The sequence below is a fragment of the Plasmodium berghei genome (assembly GCF_900002375.2).
Source record: "Plasmodium berghei ANKA genome assembly, chromosome: 8".
In the NCBI taxonomy this organism is placed as follows: domain Eukaryota; phylum Apicomplexa; class Aconoidasida; order Haemosporida; family Plasmodiidae; genus Plasmodium; species Plasmodium berghei.
The window spans coordinates 424,176-444,353 of record NC_036166.2 but is presented as its reverse complement, the minus strand read 5'-3'; the positions used below and the strand labels follow the sequence as shown (position 1 = coordinate 444,353).

The following is a 20,178-nucleotide window of genomic DNA, read 5'->3' as shown; positions in this document are numbered from 1 at the left end:
AAGAAAAACAAAATAATAAAAAAGAACAAAATAGTATAAGGATAAATTAAAACCTTTAGAATAAAATAAGTATATATGTATTCATAATCATTATTAGCTCTTGTTTTTTTTCATTAGCTATTTTTTGAATTTTTCACAAAGTTGCAATCGTGCAATTATTTATTAATAAAAATAATGAAATAATAAATTTATTACGTCTATGGTAGTCTAAAGGAAATATTCATATATGCAATATATTATTCTTAGAATATCGTATCATTTTCAATACATCATTTTTAAAAGGAAAATTAAATGCTAGAAAAATAAATAGAAAATGTAGATAAAAAAAAAAAATAATAAATAAAATGATATTTTTATAAATTTTATGACTGTTCATATTTTATCAGATCAAATAGCTATTTTGGTATAGTTTAACAGTTCAGTATAAATTCTGTATAGTTGTATTTTTTTCTTGTATTCATAAATGTATCTTTACTTGGTTATTTTGATATTTTTCTATATTTCCACATTTGTTAAGGGTTTTTATTTTCCAGTCCTATATAATAACTCATAAATATGTCGAGAAAAAATAGCATTTCGAAAGGAATACATAAAAATATAATAAATAAGTCAATGGAGAAATGAAAAAGAGCTATGATATTTCGTCGGTATGTTTCAAGTATGCACATATAACAATATTAATAAAAAGAAAAAAAAATACAAATTACAAGAATAAAAAATATATTGTTTGACACAAATATAGTTCTAACAAATTTTATTCTATTACTTTTTTAGCACCCCATTAGGCGGTACACATAAATAAAAATTTTCGTAGAAATATATTTTTCATGATAAATGTGTATAAAACGTTACAAGCAGTTGTAGTAGTTACATACTTATACTAGTTATTATTTCATAACTATTTCCACATGCTTATTTTTCTATTATTAATTCATGAAACAAGTTGTATGAACACATATATACAAAACGAAAGAGGTATGAACTTTTTATGAACGTTCATAAAAATAAGAGGAAATTATTCAAAATAAAAAAACAGCGAAAAATAGCGAAACAAATACATGTATATATTGGAAGCAAATAAAGAAATAGAACAATCATATTCTTTTTTTTTATCCTTTAGTAGTCTTAGCTTTGTTATATTCTCAGAATAAAAAATAATACATGATGGGCACAGTGTTGTAGTTAATAAATAACTATTTTAAATAAAAGCAATAAAATAAATTTATGAATATACATATACATATGCACACATATGTGATATGGCAAGGATGCGCGCAGTTTTTCTGTTCGTAATTATCACAATATTTATTGGAGATATAATAGGAGAAAAATATAAAAATATAAAAAAGTACAAAATAGTAAGAAGTTATATATGCAACCAATATAATAGTGGTAATATATTTTACACAGCAAATGGGAAGAAAAAAATATTAAATAAATATAGGATAAAATATAATATAAAAATAAAAAGCCTCAATGTATTATTAAATATAAAAGAAATAAATTTAATAAAAAATGTAAATTTTTTATCGTCTATAAATATGGTTACAAGCTTAAGTAGTATATTTATTTTTATGCATATACTAAATTATTTTAAATTAATAAATAATACTCATAGAAATGCATTACTCGATATTACAGATAAAATTTGTTCAAAAATTTTTTTGTTTAATACAATAAATGATATAATAAATACAAATTTCCAAAAAAATATTCCGAAATATTTTATTATTGGTCTTTTTTCAATTACACAATTTATATTTCACACACTTTTTTCAAATGTAATGGCTTGTCTGTTTTATTCGAGAGACAAACAAAATGGAGAAAAAATTATAGAAAAAAAAAATATAACAAAATGTGAAGATAATAATGAAGATAATAGCTATTCGTTGGAAACAAGTTTAAGTAAATGCAACGCGGTATCAAATTATTTAAAAACAAAAAATGAAGACATTTTAAATAAAAATTACCAGAACGGTTCATTAAGAAACGATATAAATAATTCTAAACAAATCGAGACGAACGCGATAGAAAAAACAAATAATATGAATAATGTCAGTCTACTAAAACATGTATGTACATTAAGCCATACAGGACTTATACCTATGTATGTGTTTAATTATATGCTTAAAAAATTGAATTATAAAAATGATAATATAAATATAATGATTAATTTTTATAATTTATTCAATGGGATTATTTCGAAGATATATGTTAATTATTTTATCAAAAATAGTAATATTGAAAATAGTGGCGACTCATCTAGCACCGACAAAAAAATAAATAAATGGTGCACCCCATTAGCTCTACTTAATAGTGTATTCAACAATTCGTTTTCTTATTTTCTTTTAATTTCTATATTTTTAAAATTTATCGACAAAACAAATACAATATATGAAAAGTCACTAAAAAAAATTTTGTTAATGTTTAACAATATATTGCCTCCATCTATACTTATAATAATATCAAATATAATATATGATGGATTAAAAGATAATTCTAAAATTTCTTTAAAAGATTTGTTTTTTATATTAAATAATAAATATGTCTTAATTCCTTCCTTCTTTTTTTTTTTATCGCATCTTAATGATTATTTTAAAGTGTTTGAGGTAGCTTATTATTATTATCACTATTATTATTATGATTATGCTTTATATTTTTTTATTCCATAAAGATATAAGTACTAATATATAGAATGCATATAAAATTATAATTATTCAATTTTTTTTTATTTTTTTACAGATTTCCAAAAATTTACATCTCTTTTTACTAATTCAAGCAATGACCCCTCCGAATTATAACATATATTTTTTAAGTGTATGAAACAAATTATAAAAAAATAATGAAAAGACAAAGAATATTTTTTTTTTTTACAAAAAATATTTTATGTATACACAATAAAACTATAAGATTACTACTAAATTATTATTTGTATAATGTATTTTTTTTTTAGGAAAGAATTTCAAAATTACAAAATATAAAAAAGACATTATGTATGTCATATCCAATTTATTTAATTCCACTGTTTATTTATTCTTTCATATTATTTGAATATTTTAAGAATAAATTGTAGAAATATTTATCAAAATCATTTTATTATCAATATGAACTTATTATACATTGGATTTAATTAATGCCTTCCCATAACTATATCCTTTCATTATATTTGAAATTATTTTTCTTATTGTACTATTATTTTTTTGGTTTCTTTTTAAAAATTTATTTTTTATAAGAATAAACAATGCCTCAAAAAGATATACCATTATATATTAATATTAAAAATATTTAGTTTGAATTTTTTTTAAAATAGCCCACCAAAATAGTAATTGCATGCTCTACAATTAATAAAAAAGAAACATGCACACATATCTATATACATGTGTATAGAAATGATGCGATACTTTGTTGGATTATCATAGACTTATACAATAAATGAATGGTTGGATTTTTTCTTTTTTTTAAATGCATATTTAGATTTTTTCAGCCACTCTTTAAATTATTATATATACCCAATGAACATATTACTACACAAAAATATAAAAATGAATATTCTACAAAATATGGATAAGTACAATATTTTTTATTTTTATTTGTGTTGATATTTTTACTAAAAAAATTTCATAATAATTTATATACAACCATTAACATGTGTATAAAAAAGTATTATTTTTTATTAGGTTTCAAACGTCTTATTATTTTGGTTTGTGTTAAAAATAATTCAACAATAAAATAGTTAAGAAATAAATACAGCCATTATCACATATCTGTGATTTTGTTTGCACTGTAAAAGAAATCCATTTTAGTAAAATATTTTTTTTTGAAAAAAAAAATACTACTATTGACACATTTCTTCTCGTATTTGTCATAAAATTAATTACGATATAAAAAATATAAAATAAAAAAAGAAAATTATTTCACACAAAATTATAATACAGAATGTTTAGGCTCTGATTATGTAAAAATATTTATGTTCATGTTGATGAATATGCTATTTTCCATTTATTAATTTGTGTACGCTTGGAGTTTAAAAAAATAAAAACGCGGTATAAACTTATGGGAATAATAAATAATTAATTACAAGAATATAAAATAAAAAAAATAAATTACTTAATAACTGTAATGAATAATTATATTTGTATTTATTCACATTAAGTACAGGATGAATAAATAAGTAAACAAATATGTAAACAAATAAGTAAAATAAATAAAAAAATAACCGAATAAAATATAATTTTATTTGTTATATATGCATCAATTTCCTCGAGGAAAATTATTTAAAAAAAAAATCGAAAAAGAACAAAACAAAAACTATGAGAAGAAATTAATGAGTTGTACATATCAAGTTTTATAAAAAAAGACGAAATATATTTATAATTCTTTTAACAAATAACTTTTACTACTCTTTTAATATTATGTATAATTATTCTCATTAACCCATTTTCAAGTCACCTCCTAGATTTCATTTCTCTATTGCACATACCCACACACATATATATATATACGCATTATCATCATAAAAAATATGTAAAATCGAATGAACGTATAAATAAATAAGTAAATATATATATACAACACACATACATATAAGTACATATATTAATTGTACAAATATATAAATTCCGCGTGAACGCATATACTCACATTCTTTATCGAGCTAGCCTTTGGGCAGCTAGCCAAATGCATATTAGATATATGTGCACAAACACACAAAATACTTAAAACTTTTTAGTCTGTAAAATGACTATAAATATAAGATGGAGTAGTAATATATGGTATTTGACAACGATTTTTTTATTAATAATTAGCATAAAGAATATTTTGATAAAATGCTTTAATCATGAAGGACATGAAGCAATTGGAATGGTGACAATGTCAGGATTAAAAAACAATCAATTATATGAATTAAAAAAAATATTAAATGGAAAAGATATTGTTGATATTGGAAGGTGGTGTCATTTAGTTCATAGTAAAATAAAAGGAGCAGAAAGTATGCATTATAATTTACAAAATAATGATTGTCAAAAAGCAATTTTTAAATGTGAAGATGAAAATGGATTATGTTTAATTAATTCAATAAAATATTTTTATAACAAATTGATGGAAACACCAAACTCTTCAAATTATAGTGATAATGAAAATGAGAAAACAAAAGAAATACCAAATAAAATCATTTTTAAGTATCCTAAAAATATTAATTTTACTGATTCAGATTCCTTAAAATATTTAGTATCATTAATTGCTGATATGCATCAACCATTGAGGATTTCGTATAAATATGATAATGGGGGAAGAAATATAAAAATTTATTATCGTAATAATCAGGGTGCTAAAATAAAAAGTACTTTATTTGAATATATTGAAAATGATCTTATAAATAAAATGATTGAAAAATATCAATCATCATGGTATAGTGGATGGACACATATTAATAGAATTTATGACCAACATAAAAAAGATGAAATTTTATTTAAGGAGAAAGGTATCAATGCCATTGAAATTTGGGCAACAGAAATAGTAAATGATTTTTGTTATGATTTTTATCTTAATAATTATGTTTCCAGTTTTTTAACAAATGTAAAGAATGAATTACATTTTAATACGAACAAGGAAATAGATATACCAAAAGATTTAGAATTTCAATTTGAGAGATTAATTAAACTTAATATTTTAAAGGCTGGTTCACGAATTTCGATTATATTGAATCATATATTTGCTAACAAAAGTTTTTCAAATTTTAGAAAAATATCAGAGTTGGATAAAGGTAATGTTAAATTTTACAATTATTTTTATTGAGAATTTATGCTAAACCATGTCTTATTTATTCATTTTCATTGTTTCTTATAATTCTTAACGGATATATTCATTTGTGTGAATTTTGTGTCAAAGCAAATAATGATACATTGATAATGTAGAAATATATGAAAAATAAAACTAAACTAAAAAAAATAATATAATCCTTCTTAAAAACTTTATTATTTTTTTTTTTTCATTTCCCCATTTCTTAGGACAATATGATAAACTTGAAAATTATAACTCCTCATCTACATACAAAAGAAATGCATTACTCATAAACTTGGCAATACTTTTATCTATCGTGGTATTATGAAAAAATAAAATAAAATAAAAAAAGGAATATATATTATTTTTCTTCGGGCCCTGAATTATGTGGGATCCTATTTCTTGCCTTGGTTGCACACAAAAATTAGTATATTCCTTGTTATATTATGCATTTTTTTATTTGGATTTTTTTATAGGTAATAATATTATACTACAACTTCGTAATTAATAAGAAACGCAAAACATTATTGCCTAATAAGATGGTGGAAGTTGAGCTAAAGAATAAATCCAATTAAGTTTGCTTTCAGAAATCCGAGAAAAAGTGAAATGAAATTAAACAGAGAACAAAATTCAAATACTATAAGTAACAGTTTTATAATTATAGCAACTTTTTTTTTAATATTATCACATATGTCATTTGTTTTAAATAAATGCAAAAATACATGCATTATAATTTTCCATTAATTTATGGAAAAAATTGATTTTTTAATGCCTTTTCTCAAACTTTTGAGAAAATTATACTTAAATATATTTACACAGATTATATATTATACAATTTCTTTGGTGTTAATATGTCATCATATGATGTGTATGTGTTGTTATAAATATTCTTTATATATTTTTTTAATGTTATTTAAGCATATATTTTATATGATGAGCATATGCATATATTATATGATTATGCAATAATTTTTTTCTGGTTTCAGCATATGTTTTAGTAGTTTTATTTAATTGCATATTGTTATATTATTTTTTTATCTGTTTATATACATTACTTCCTTTTTGGTATAACGCTAGCATTCCTCAATTGTTCAATTACACTATTATAGTGTATATTTGTATATACAAATTATTAAGCCAAGGTTTGGGTTTTCTTTAATTTCACATATTATACCAGTATGTTGAATTTGGCTAGCCAAAAAAAAAAAAAATAGCTAAACAAAATAAAAGCAAAAAAATATCACGAGGAAAAATATATGACTTGATAAGTTTCTATAACTTGGCTATCTTTATTTTATTTTATTTTATTTTTTTCGTATTGGAATAACTATCGAACAATATTGAAACGTTTCCAAATTTATTTGGATATGGTGGTGTAATTTATATGAGCTGAGGGGTTTTTATTTTAGAAAAATATAATTTATGTTAGTTTTTTTCTTGTTTTGGAAAAATTAATAAAAACTGTATACATGTACAAGCTAAGTTTGCATATCATACACTTATGAGGATGAAAAAAAATTGAAGCTACTACTATAAGTAATGGGTTTATTAGAATATTATTTCTTTATATTGGGTATATTATTTTATTGTTTGAGGCCCTGTTTATCATTTTTGACGATAAAAAATGGGAACTGGCTTTTAAGAAATAATATATTAAGAGAAAAAAAAAGCAAGTTAAGGCTTCATTTAATTTCATCAAAAGTTAGTGAAAATGATTTGAAAATTGTGATTTATCCAAATCCCATTCTTCGTCAAAAAAGTGAAGAAGTTATTTACTTTGACGACAATTTAAAGGTAAAGTCAAAATGGACAATTATATATGCACGAATTTGTATATATATAAGTATGAACAATGCATATACTTTTTTTTTAGAATTTGATAAGAAGAATGTTTAAGACAATGTATGAAAGCAAAGGAATTGGATTATCAGCTCCTCAAGTTAATATCAATAAACGCATAATTGTTTGGAACGCATTATATGAAAAAAGAGATGAAAAAAATGAACGGGTATTTATTAATCCATCAATAGTACAAGAAAGTGCAGTAAAAAATAAATTAGTAGAAGGATGCTTATCATTTCCAAATATCGAAGCTAAAGTAGAAAGACCAGCTATTGTTTCTATTAGTTATTACGACATAAATGGCAATAAACATTTGAAAATTTTAAAAGGAATACATGCTCGTGTATTTCAGCATGAGTATGACCATCTTAATGGTGTTTTATTTATTGATAGAATTACTCAAACCGAAAAACAAAAAATTAAAGGAAAATTGAATGAACTAGTAAAGGAATTTAGGGCTGAATTTACGGAGGAACCAGCTATTTAAGGAAAACACTTTTTTCAAAAAAAAAAAAAAAAATACTTTATTATTACCTTTAGTAATTTGAAATAAGTAATTTTTTAGGATATATATCATAACACACTTATAAATAATTTTTAATTTTTGTCATTTTAGTGTAAAATATATAGGGACAAATATCGAAATAAATTTGAATAGGCCCAATTAATATGTTTTTTATTTTATATTTTTTAGTAGTAAAGTTGATAAAATAAAAACAGAGGAATATGACGAAGGGGAGTATCGTTTAAATAGTTAAAAAAAAAAAGTAATAATAATAATAATAATAATGTGTGTGCAATTAGCTAAAATATATATTTTATGAAAAGCTGTTTAATGCTTAATATGTCAAACGAATGCATAAGCATATATCTGTTATATAGAGGTGTAATTCCAGAAACATATAAAATAAATATATAAAAAGGAACAGAAAAAATAAAAATATGTTTAATATATAAAAATGTGTACAGATATATTGGAACATGTGCTGTTACTTAAAAATTACACTTTTGTATTTTTTGACTATTTTATTCGAAGCTATAACTGTTTTTTTTCTAAGGGCTGTTCTATTTGATGAAGTTCTTTTTCTAAGCATATGACTTCCACCACATTTTTTTCTTATTAATTTTCCATTTTTTGTTATTTTAAACCTTTTTGCAATCGATTTATTTGTTTTGGGTTTTACATTAGTGCATCCACGAACGAATAATACGAAAAAATTTGTATCCCAATTTTTGTATGTACATTTTTTAAAATTTAAAAAGGATATATTTTTTAAAAGATTATTTTTGTTTAGCATATTCTTGGAATTTACATGCATGTTTTTATGTACAAATTCATATTTTTTTAATTGTAGACTTGAATGTGGGGAAATATTAAAAAAAAAAATTTTTTTTTTTTTTATTAATATATTATTCTTATACAACGTAGTTAAACATAGCCTGGACTTATTTTTGTCGTTAAACCATGCCAAGCATTTCGAAAATTTTAACATAAAAACTAAAAATATAATATTGTAAAACCAAAACTTCATAATTATTTCGAAAGTTTTGTATCCAAATCATGACACTTTCTATTATCTCCCATATATAACCTTGTAAAATGTGTAAATAAAATATGAACATATCAATATTTTATGAACGTGTTAAGGTAATATAATATATTATCATTATTTGATATGTCTACCTTACTATAACTTTACATTTCATAGACACAGATATAACATTCTGAAAAAAAAAAAACTTTTCATAATTACTAATATTTCTTCAATTTTTTAGTTTAATTTCACCATTATTATTATTGGTATATCCTTATATTTGTGTACAATTTTATTTCTTTATTTTTATTTTTTTTTAAAACTTTGTAGTATATATAATTACTTATATCATTTTGTCCTTCTCCCTCTAAAGCTATCTTTTTATATCAAATTTAAAATTATATGTGTTTCTATATATGAATATGCTCACATGCTTGGACATAGGAATATTCATCTATATATGAAATTTGATTATACATGTATATATGCAGTTACATGGTTACATACCTTTTATATGGAATATATAACCAATTAAATAAATGGAAAAAAGCAGTTAAACAAATAAATTTCATTATTTAAATAATAGGAAATAAATATGCATATGCAACTTTTATATTCCAGTTTTGTATTCTTAATATGTACAAATAAGGTAAAGATAATAATGTGGTGAGAAATATAATCAAAAAATATATGTAAAATAAAATAACATAATAAATACTAAAACAAAGTGTTGTGTATATTTGTATACGACCGAGTCATTAATTTTTATTTACTCGCCTTTATAAAAAATTTACTTATTTTTGATGAGAAATAAAGTTTTTGAAAAAAAATTCTCATACCATAACTAAGAATCGAAAAAAAACATACATGCATTAATTTATTAGTTTGTTATTACATATATTATAGTGTATCAATAAATGGAACTTATTTATTCCAAAAAATTTTTAACTTTTATTTTTAACCTAATTTACTAAAATAATAAATAAATGATATTTATATAATAATTTAATATAAGAAATATGGGGATTGTAAATCAAAAAAAAAAAAAAAAAAGGGAAAAATATATTAAATTGAACCATTAAACATTTTTTTTGGAAATATAAATTTAATATTATTTTAATAATTACTATTATTATTATTATCGCTATAAATATCTTTGTAATTTTCTCTATCAATATCACAATTTTTTTCCATTATTATTATTATTTTTTTTTTTTTTATCAAATTTGATATTTTATTTTGATCTTTAGAAAATTACAATTTCTATTTTATCAAGTTAATTATTTTTTATTGGGACAAATCATTTCACTCATTTTGACACATATAATGATTTAGTACTTAAAAAAGAGAAAAGAAAAGCAAAGAATAATAGGGATAATAATATAGGCAAATCATATTATTGCCGTATATATATACACACATATATACGTCTGCAGTTTGCCCTTATTACCACCAATATATGTAAATTCTTCAAGAATTATTTATTATATGATACGCTCATTATATTATATTTAGCGTGTATCTATATAAGTGTGAAATGGAGAGCCTTATAAGTAAAATTGATAAAATAGATCCATCAAATCCTAAGATAAAGGAAGAATATAATAAGTTTAAATGTGACATAACGAAACAGACTATAGAATCTCTAAAAGAAAGAATACCAGAAAGAATAATATTTTTTAATAATTTAGTAAATGTAAATTCTGAACCTGGAGCAATATTAAATGTAAAAGATTTAGATAGTACATCTTATAAATATAAAATAGAACAATTCGAAGAAAATGCAAGAAAAAAAGCTAAAGTAAATAATTCAAATAGTAAAGAAAATAAATCGGATAAAAATAACAATGATACAAATATAAAAAATTTCCCAAATAATGAAAATAGTAAAATTATTATAAATGATCAATTAGTATATACTCATTATGCACCATCTCATAAACAAATATATGATGAATTAGAAAAAATAAAATCATATGCATCTGAACTTATTGAAATGATAGGAAATATAAAACTATGGATACAATTAAATGTACCCAGAATTGAAGACGGTAATAATTTTGGTGTTGGAATACAAGAAGAAGCTATTCAAGAATTAGCACGGGTTGAAGAAAGTGCATTTAATTTATATGATGCTATTGTTAAATATTATATGGAAAGGGCAAAAATATTTACTAAAGTTATAAAATATCCAAATGTTTTGGATTATCAAGAAGCTATTAGAGAAATTGATGAAAAAGAATGGATTCACATTAAAATTACAATTATAGATATGAGAAATAACTATATTATGCTTTATGACTTGTTATGTAAAAATTGGGAAAAAGTAGTTAAACCCAAAAATGAAGATGCTCATAATAGGATGACTTTTTAATTGGCTAGCTAAATTCGAAATTGACCATAATATGAATACCTTTGAAGGCACACATTTTTTTTTTTTACACACATACATTTCATTTATTTATACATTATTATTTATTCGTATATTTTATAATTTTTAAACTTTATGTATTCTAGCCATATTCAATTAAAAACATTTTTTTTTCAATAATAATAAAAATGATTTGTTCATGTATTTAGAAAGACATACATGTATATATAATGTATCATTTTTTTTTTTAAACACTGCGAAAAATGGTAAAAATAATGAAAATAATTTCCATTATTCTTTTCGAATTATTATTTAACATTTAAGACAATATATTTTCGAGGTAAAAAATAATTAGTAATTAGAATTGTGTGAATTTGATTGACTACATTTCCTTGTACCAATACCTCCTCTTTTTGTGTTGATGGTGAAATTACGATAGAGCATGAACAAGCTAGCTGTTTTTGTATTTGTTCAGAAAATTTTTGAAGATCTACATAAAATAAATAAAGGTTAGTTATGTGTGTTACATATTTTTTCCCTTTCATTCGTGCAACGGAATAAATATGTATAGATGGACACACACCTTTTATTATTTTTATTGGATCAATGTCAAAATTAGCATTTGGTTTAACTATAGCATAACAAGGTTGTTGTAAGGAAATAAATTTATTAACAGCAATATCATAGGGTAACATATTATCGCATTTTTCTGATAATAAAAATGTTTGTATATCATTATTTATTTTTATTAAACTTTTATCTTTATCTGATTGTAAATTATTTAAAGTAATATATGTGTGAAATATTTCTCTTAACTCTTTTATAGTAAAATAAGTATTTTTGTCCGTTTTTTTATTTATATGCTTAAATATATTTAAAGTTTTTGTTGAAGGCATATAAAATTCTAGTACTTGTGCTCCTTTACTATTTGACGCCGTGTTTTCATTTTTACTATTTTCATTATCACATTTTTTTTTCTCATTTATATCCATAAATTTATAAGAAGAAAATAAAGGATGTTCTTTATTTATATTTACAATTGAAACAATATTCCTGTTTTCTTTAATGTTTATCAATTTTATTTTTGAGCAATGCTGAATAAATTTTATTAATTTTTTATAACTAGATTTTTTGATATCTAATAATATATTTATTTCTTTTTTATTAATTTTTTTTATTAATTCATAAGAAACGTTATCATTTTCAAGATCTTCGAGAAATATTTTATTTTTGTGAATATATGAGCATTCTTTTGTCATTTTGCTATAAATTCCTGAAGCATCAATTGGTAAACTTTCATCTGTAATATAATAAATTGATTCAAGAAATAAATATAATAAAAGTTTATCTTGTTGTTCAGTTTGTAATTCGAATATATTATTATAATTTTTGTTATTATGCGAATCATATTCATTTGTTTTATTTTCCCCTCCATTTTCATCATTACTAGAATATTGAACTTCATTATGCTCATGTTTGTCTTTTTTTTTTCCTACATGTTTATTTTTTTGGTTTCTTTGTTTTTTATTTTTCAAATTTTTATGATTGTCACCTTGCTCACTAATTATGTCTTTTTCTTCATTTACAGAATTTTCATCTCCACTAAAAATATGCCCTTCCCTTTCGGTTTCAGATAATATAGAATTATTATAATTATTATCTACACTTGCTATTGATTCTTCAATATTTTCCCAATTATCTTCTTTATTCATATAATTTTCTTTACTTAAATTTATACCATTGTCCATAGAATTAAGGTCATGTATATGTTCCTTTTTATTACAATTATTATTACTAGCAATAACGGTTATACCTGTATTGGAGTTTTTCAATTTTAATTCATTTGGGCTATTTTTCTCTTTATTTTTATTTTTCAATATTATATCAAAATGCTTGTAAAAGTTTGCTAAATATTTTTCGTTAGACGAACCCTTATATGTTTTTTCATTTTCCTTTTCTGCTACTTTTTCTGAATCACTTTTCTTAACTTCAGATGTATCAGAATCAGAAGACCATCCAAATTTCCCCTTTTCATCTTTTTTTTCTTTCTTTTTTTCTTCTATTTTTATATCATTATTAATTTTATTATTATTTTTATTATTATTTTTTTTTTTTGCACCTTTGTTATTTTCTCCATATATTTTAAACTCACTAAAATCGTCAACTATATTTTCCACAGAGTCTATAATTTTGTTTTTAAAACTAATATCTGGTATATCAAGGGATCCCAATTTCCACAATTCGTCAGTAAATGTGTGAACTAATTTTAAGCATTTACCTTTTGAGGTATATAAATCTTTCATATTATTATTATTATATTCAACGCAACATTCCCCTACTGCAAAAATATATGGATTATTAAAAACTCTGACACCCCATATTGCGCCAGGTTTAAGTTTATCTAAATCATCTATATTTTTGCATATTCCTGGAATCATTAAATCTGCTCCTCTTAGCAAAAATTCGGAAGCAGGTGGATATATAACAAAACAAGGAATCATACGTGGAAATTTCCATAGGGTATAAACTGTTGGAAAAATTAAATTATTAATACTGACTAAAACGGGATTATTTTTAGAAAAATATATAGTAATTTTCTTCTTTTGTACTTTACAAATGCTTGCGTCTTCTTTGTCTAATAATTCATTAATTTCTTCATCATTTTCAATGTTAAATGTGCTTTTTAAAATTATGGCTAGTCTAAAAAAAAATAAATAAATATATTATTGGTAATAATGAAAACATAATATTAACGGTTCATATTTTTTTTTGTCATAGTAGCTATTTCGATAATTAGTGAGCTACTAATTAATATGAACATTCTTCAATTTCACCTGATTGGTCATAATTTTTTGCATATTCTCTAAATAACCATAATGTATAGAGCATAAATAAATTTGCACACACACGTGGAAATATATAAGTATATGTTTGTATTATGCAAATAATGTAAAATATATAAGGATAAAAAATAGGGAATTACTTTTTTCGATCTTTGTTACCCAGGAAGTTTTTATTTGATAATGTTACTTTGTTTTTGAACATTTTTTCGTTAAAAATTATAATGGAATAATAACTTATACTATAATTAAAAAGGATGTCATATAATTTTGTAGTGCAACTGATTTTGTTTATCTATTTCACATTCTTCATTTATTTTGTTATTTCTTTTTCTTGTCTCTGCCTTTTTGTTACAAAATACATACTATTTTCTTGATTGTCAAAGCATTGTAAAATAAATGCAAAAAATGTAAATACAACTAAAAAAGATAAAATTTACAATATATTGCTAAAGCGACATACATAAGATATACTATTTTCGTTTTTTTCATAAAACCAAAGCTTATTTAATGGTGATAATAATAAATGTTAAAGGGAGAAAATAATTTTATAAAATATGTAAGAATAATCTTATATAGTAATATTTATTTTTTATTTTTGGGAAATTGCAGAAAAAATACTAAATGTATTTTTTAATATATCTATAAAGGGCAAGTTATATAATTTTTTTTTTGTATTTTTTATGCACATATATATTCTGTACGTTCAGAATAATAAAACTATAAAATATAACAATAATAATAACAATAATGGAAATATATTTTCCACAAATATTATAATATTACATGGACTAATTATAAAAAAATAAACATCGAAGATAAAGTTTTTATGAGTTACAATATTTATCTATGAGCAAGAAATGTATTTAATTACACAAAAAAAAAATACAACCATATATATATAGAGAGAAAAAAAAATAGTATGTAATGAATTTTCTTAACAATAAAAGATACGAAAAAGTGAACAAATGATATGAATACTTTTTTTAAATACATAGTATAATTAAGAATTGTATGCTTTGTAAACTAAAATTAATAGGAAACATATTAGAGATTCCTTTTATCGTATAAATTATTCATTTTATATATAGTTAACTATTAAACATGTGTGGAAAACAAATAAACATATAAATTTATATGATGAATATAATTAGTTTTAGTTCATTTTCTTATTTCTTTTGTGGTTGAATTTATTTTACATTTTTATTAAAAAAAACAAAAATATATTTAGAATGGATATGACCATTAATGAAGTATTATATATTTATCATACTACTATGTATGAATTGTTCATATATGTGTAGATAAATAATATAATTAAGATAGTATTTAAGTTGAGAAAGGTTAACATAAATATTATAAAATATTAAAATGATAAAAAATATTTATGGATTTATAATTCAATATATTTAATAAATCAATTATATGTACATATGTAGATAGTGTTTAAAATATTATCATATCAGTGTTTGATTAATTAATGTTTTATATACTTATTTACTTTCTTTTGAAATCAATAAACAAAATCCCAAATGCACAATTTGTATGAATTTTATGACAACTACAAGCATTAATTTATTCAATTATTTTTGAGTATAATAAATATTACTTTAATAATATGCTTTCTGTTTTCTTGCCTTAATTATTTAATCATATAAAAATGTGTTTGCAGACATAATAGGAGAATTATTTATTATGCTGGAAAAGTATATATATTTTTACTTATGTTTTTATTCATTTTTTTATTTATTTATATTTTTTATGTAGAAATAACTGAGACTCACATTACATAACCCTTACAACCAGTTTTAAGTTGAAATAAAAAATAAAATAAAATAAAATAAAATAAAATAAATAATGGTTAGTGAAGGGATATGTTATAAGAGTTTTCTCTTAAAATTTTTATGGAATATGCATTACTATATTTTTTATTACAAAATTTGCAAAATTTATAAGCTATATATTTTTTTATTTTTTATGAATGATGTGTTACAATAATGTTTCTATTTTTTACTTTGATTGTTAAAAGTGTTGAATATTTTTTAAATTATGATTTTAAAGTGTTACACACAAAAAATATATATGCGTATATATATATATATATATATTACACCTTTCGAATTAAAATACAAAGGCATAAATATATAAAGAGTCTTATCGTTTATTTATATTTAGTAAAATCTATGTTCATACACTTTTTATACATACAAGCAATTAGTTTCTTTCCAAAAGGGTAAACTTATTAATATGTTATACACAAAAATAAAAAAAAAATAAATGGATATATAAAATCCCTACATTTTCCGATGATCTTTTCAATAAATTTGTACAAAATATTTTATAATCATATATACATATAATTCATATAGATTATATATTTTTTACATTTTATAATATTATCGAATAAGGATATTTATGTATGTGCTTAAAAAATATTAAGATTTAGTAGGATTGAATTTTTTTTTTTAATTTTTAATAAAAATAAAAAAGTACAAGAATAATTTATGGACTTTATAATTTTTAATGAAATTTTTAAACTCTCTGTTTTTATAAACTACTTCATTCAAAGGCGTTAAATTAAATGCGTAGTTAATTTTGTTTATTCTCAAAGTTTAAATATACATAATAATGCACATAATAAAAAAATATACAATTTATATTTATGTTATAAATAAACAAATCACATTATTTTTTGTCATTAAAAAGAGGAATCATATATAAATTATTTTCTTTTTTTATAATTTTACAAGTTTATAGAGATATTATTTGGCATCCTTCATATGATATGCATACGTTTTGTAGTGATATATATATATTTATTTATATATGTATTATAAGTATATGAAATATTGTATATCCCTATTTGTTTTCCTTTCTTTCTTTATACATTTTATTGCCGTTTTTTTCTTTTTCACATCTCTTAAATTGTTAGAAATTTATGAGTTTATTTAATTTTTTTTTTCACGCTTTGTTTCATTCTATATATATTTCATAAGAATATTAATAAAGTGTATAATTTTTTTTCATTATTTTTATAAAAAATATTAATTTCTTTCTTTTTGTGGCATTATAAATATACAGTTGCCCAGATTTCTAAGTTTAGTCAATCTCAGATTAATGTGCTTTTTATTTTATTTTATTTTTTACAATTTAAAGACTAATTATAAAAAATAATGAAAAAACTTCATGTTCATAAATATATTAAGCTAATTAATTTTTTAAATAAAAAACAAAAATGTGTTTCTCTTAATTTTAACAATGTAATAAATAAAGCCCAAAATAAAGATATTCATAATTATCAAAATTCAATAAAAATAGAGGTATTAAATAATGGTGTAGAGCAAAATGATAAAATAAATAACGACAATAAAAATAATGGTAAAAATGATGGTAAAAATAATTATTTCTTTCCAAATGGAGGAAAAGGAAGAAAGCATACTTCTTTATTAACAGACCCGAAATACAAAAATAACGATTTGGTAATTAAAATAAATTACAAAACACATGAAGAAATGGGAAAGTTCGATTCAATACAATTTGGAAAATTAAAAAATAATAATTTAAAAGAGGCTGAATTTAAATTGAAAAAAGCTATTATGTTTATGAATCCTAATACTAAAATCGATTCTGAATTTTCCAAAAATGAATCACAAAATGCAAAGCAACAAAGACATGACTGTGAAAAATACAAGTCAATGTACATAAATAATAATATTGAGAATTATTCAAATGTAATAAAAAAAAACAGAGTTGACATATTTAACAATTTAGAAAATGTAAAAAAGTTAAAATATTGTGAATATTTCGCAAGTAATAATATAAACAGAAATAACTCTGAAGAAATCCCCAAAACAGAAAACATAAATTGCATAAATAAAGAAATAGATGAAAATAAAATAAAATCAAATAATGTAAATGGAAATAATAATAAATATAATGAAACAAATTGTGAAGAATTTGAAACTTGCGCTAAAGTAAAAATTACCAAAGAAAATATTATAAATATGAATGAAATAAAAAAAATTGAAAATGATGAAAATATAAATCAAGAAAAAAAAATCGAACATAACGAAAGTGAGAATAATATGAAAAATGACGAAATTGGTGAAAATAGTATAAAAAATGACGAAAATAATAAAACAAATGAAAAAACAACAAAAAAAAATAATAAATGTTTATATCCCCATGAAATAGTAGAATATTTAAATAAATATATAATAGGACAATCAGAAGCAAAAAAAGTTGTGGCAAATGCATTAAGACAAAGATGGAGACGAACCCAACTTGATGACGATATGAAAAAAGATGTAATTCCTAAAAATATATTAATGATAGGACCAACAGGTGTAGGCAAAACTGAAATTGCTAGAAGAATATCTATGTTTATAGATGCACCTTTTATTAAAGTAGAAGCAACTAAGTTTACAGAAGTTGGTTTTCACGGAAAAGATGTAGATCAAATAATTAAAGATTTAGTCGAAATTGCAGTAAAAAGACAAAAAAGTAAAATGGAAAATGAAATAAAAGAACAAGCAGAAGAAACTGTAGATAATATAATATTATACTCTCTTTTAGGAAATAGTATAAAATATGAAGAAAAACAAATTTGGAAAAAATATTTAAAAGAAGGATTATTAGATGATAAAATTATAAATATTGATATACCAAGTTATATAAATAATAATAATAATATGTTTACAAATGATTCTGTTGAAAATGCTGTAAAAGAAGCATTAAGTAATCATCAAAATATAAAAAGTGTTAAAATAATACATCAAAATATGAACAAACAAAATGATAAAAGAACAATGACAATAAAAGAAGCAAAACAAAAACTATTACAAATAGAAATAGATTCATCTATTAATCAAGATGTGATTCTTAAAACAGCGATAAATTCTGTTGAAGAAGAAGGAATAGTATTTATTGATGAAATAGATAAAATATGTTCAAAATCTTCTTCATCTTATAATGGACCAGATGCAAGTGCTGAAGGAGTTCAGCGCGATCTGTTACCTTTAATTGAAGGGTGTGTTATAAACACAAAATATGGAAATATAAATACAAATTATATTTTGTTTATTGCATCAGGAGCTTTTCAAAGAGTTAAACCAAATGATATGTTAAATGAATTACAAGGAAGGTTGCCTGTGCATGTAAATTTATCAAGTTTATCTATACAAGATTTTATAGAAATTTTAACAAAAACACATAATAATTTATTAAAACAAAATATAGCTTTATTAAAAACAGAAGGTATTGATCTTAATTTTACGGATGATGCAATTGAATCTATTGCAAATGCTGCACATGATATGAATACACATATAGAGAATATTGGAGTTCGACGATTGCACACAATTATTGAAAAAATAATGGAGGAAATCAATTATGATGTTCATAAAAATGCTAACAAGTCAATAGTAATTGATAAAGAGGTTGTTAAAAAATCTCTAGAAGGTTTTATCAAACAGTTTGACTTGAAAAAATACATAATTTAGTTTTGTGGCTATTTTTTCTACAGTTTTTTTCCCCATTTTTTTCTACTTTTTTTTCCCTACTTTTCTACTTTTTTATACTTTTTCTACCTTTTCACCTTCAACGCTTTGGCGACTTAAATTTGATTTAAACTTTTATTTAAAAGCACAAAAACATAAAATCAATTGCCTTTCCATGGGTATGTTTGCTATTCTGTGTAAATTGTAGAAGGGGGGGGTATTGCCCACTCAGTATATCACATTATAGCATTCACAAGTTGGGATGCAAAACTATGGCATACATCTAGGCTCTGGTTATTGTCACATCCCTATCT

The 20,178-nt window shown here is 21.7% G+C and overlaps 7 protein-coding genes across 7 annotated transcripts; 5 read left to right on the top strand and 2 right to left on the bottom strand.

The window, feature by feature from the left end:
* Positions 1-1,259: 1,259 nt before the first annotated feature.
* PBANKA_0809500 (apicoplast integral membrane protein, putative) lies at positions 1,260-3,073 on the top strand (the record flags this gene model as incomplete). The annotated part of the gene is made up of 3 exons (XM_034564250.1): positions 1,260-2,609; positions 2,743-2,817; positions 2,954-3,073. The coding sequence occupies 3 exons, from the start codon at positions 1,260-1,262 to the stop codon at positions 3,071-3,073; spliced, it is 1,545 nt and encodes a 514-aa protein (XP_034421066.1).
* Positions 3,074-4,737: 1,664 nt separating this feature from the next.
* PBANKA_0809400 (plasma membrane protein 1) lies at positions 4,738-6,353 on the top strand (the record flags this gene model as incomplete). The annotated part of the gene is made up of 3 exons (XM_034564249.1): positions 4,738-5,761; positions 6,006-6,097; positions 6,255-6,353. The coding sequence occupies 3 exons, from the start codon at positions 4,738-4,740 to the stop codon at positions 6,351-6,353; spliced, it is 1,215 nt and encodes a 404-aa protein (XP_034421065.1).
* Positions 6,354-7,317: 964 nt separating this feature from the next.
* Positions 7,318-8,107, top strand: PBANKA_0809300 (peptide deformylase, putative; the record flags this gene model as incomplete). The annotated part of the gene is made up of 2 exons (XM_034564248.1): positions 7,318-7,572; positions 7,652-8,107. The coding sequence occupies 2 exons, from the start codon at positions 7,318-7,320 to the stop codon at positions 8,105-8,107; spliced, it is 711 nt and encodes a 236-aa protein (XP_034421064.1).
* A 502-nt stretch (positions 8,108-8,609) lies between these two features.
* Positions 8,610-9,152, bottom strand: PBANKA_0809200 (ribosomal protein L35, apicoplast, putative; the record flags this gene model as incomplete). The annotated part of the gene is made up of 1 exon (XM_034564247.1): positions 8,610-9,152. One exon carries the CDS (start codon positions 9,150-9,152, stop codon positions 8,610-8,612), a length of 543 nt encoding a protein of 180 aa, XP_034421063.1.
* A 1,540-nt stretch (positions 9,153-10,692) lies between these two features.
* On the top strand, positions 10,693-11,529 carry PBANKA_0809100 (proteasome activator 28 subunit beta, putative; the record flags this gene model as incomplete). The annotated part of the gene is made up of 1 exon (XM_034564246.1): positions 10,693-11,529. The coding sequence occupies one exon, from the start codon at positions 10,693-10,695 to the stop codon at positions 11,527-11,529; it is 837 nt and encodes a 278-aa protein (XP_034421062.1).
* Positions 11,530-11,834: 305 nt separating this feature from the next.
* Positions 11,835-14,571, bottom strand: PBANKA_0809000 (translation initiation factor SUI1, putative; the record flags this gene model as incomplete). The annotated part of the gene is made up of 2 exons (XM_034564245.1): positions 11,835-14,226; positions 14,510-14,571. 2 exons carry the CDS (start codon positions 14,569-14,571, stop codon positions 11,835-11,837), a joined length of 2,454 nt encoding a protein of 817 aa, XP_034421061.1.
* A 2,968-nt stretch (positions 14,572-17,539) lies between these two features.
* On the top strand, positions 17,540-19,867 carry PBANKA_0808900 (ATP-dependent protease ATPase subunit ClpY, putative; the record flags this gene model as incomplete). The annotated part of the gene is made up of 1 exon (XM_034564244.1): positions 17,540-19,867. The coding sequence occupies one exon, from the start codon at positions 17,540-17,542 to the stop codon at positions 19,865-19,867; it is 2,328 nt and encodes a 775-aa protein (XP_034421060.1).
* Positions 19,868-20,178: the final 311 nt, after the last annotated feature.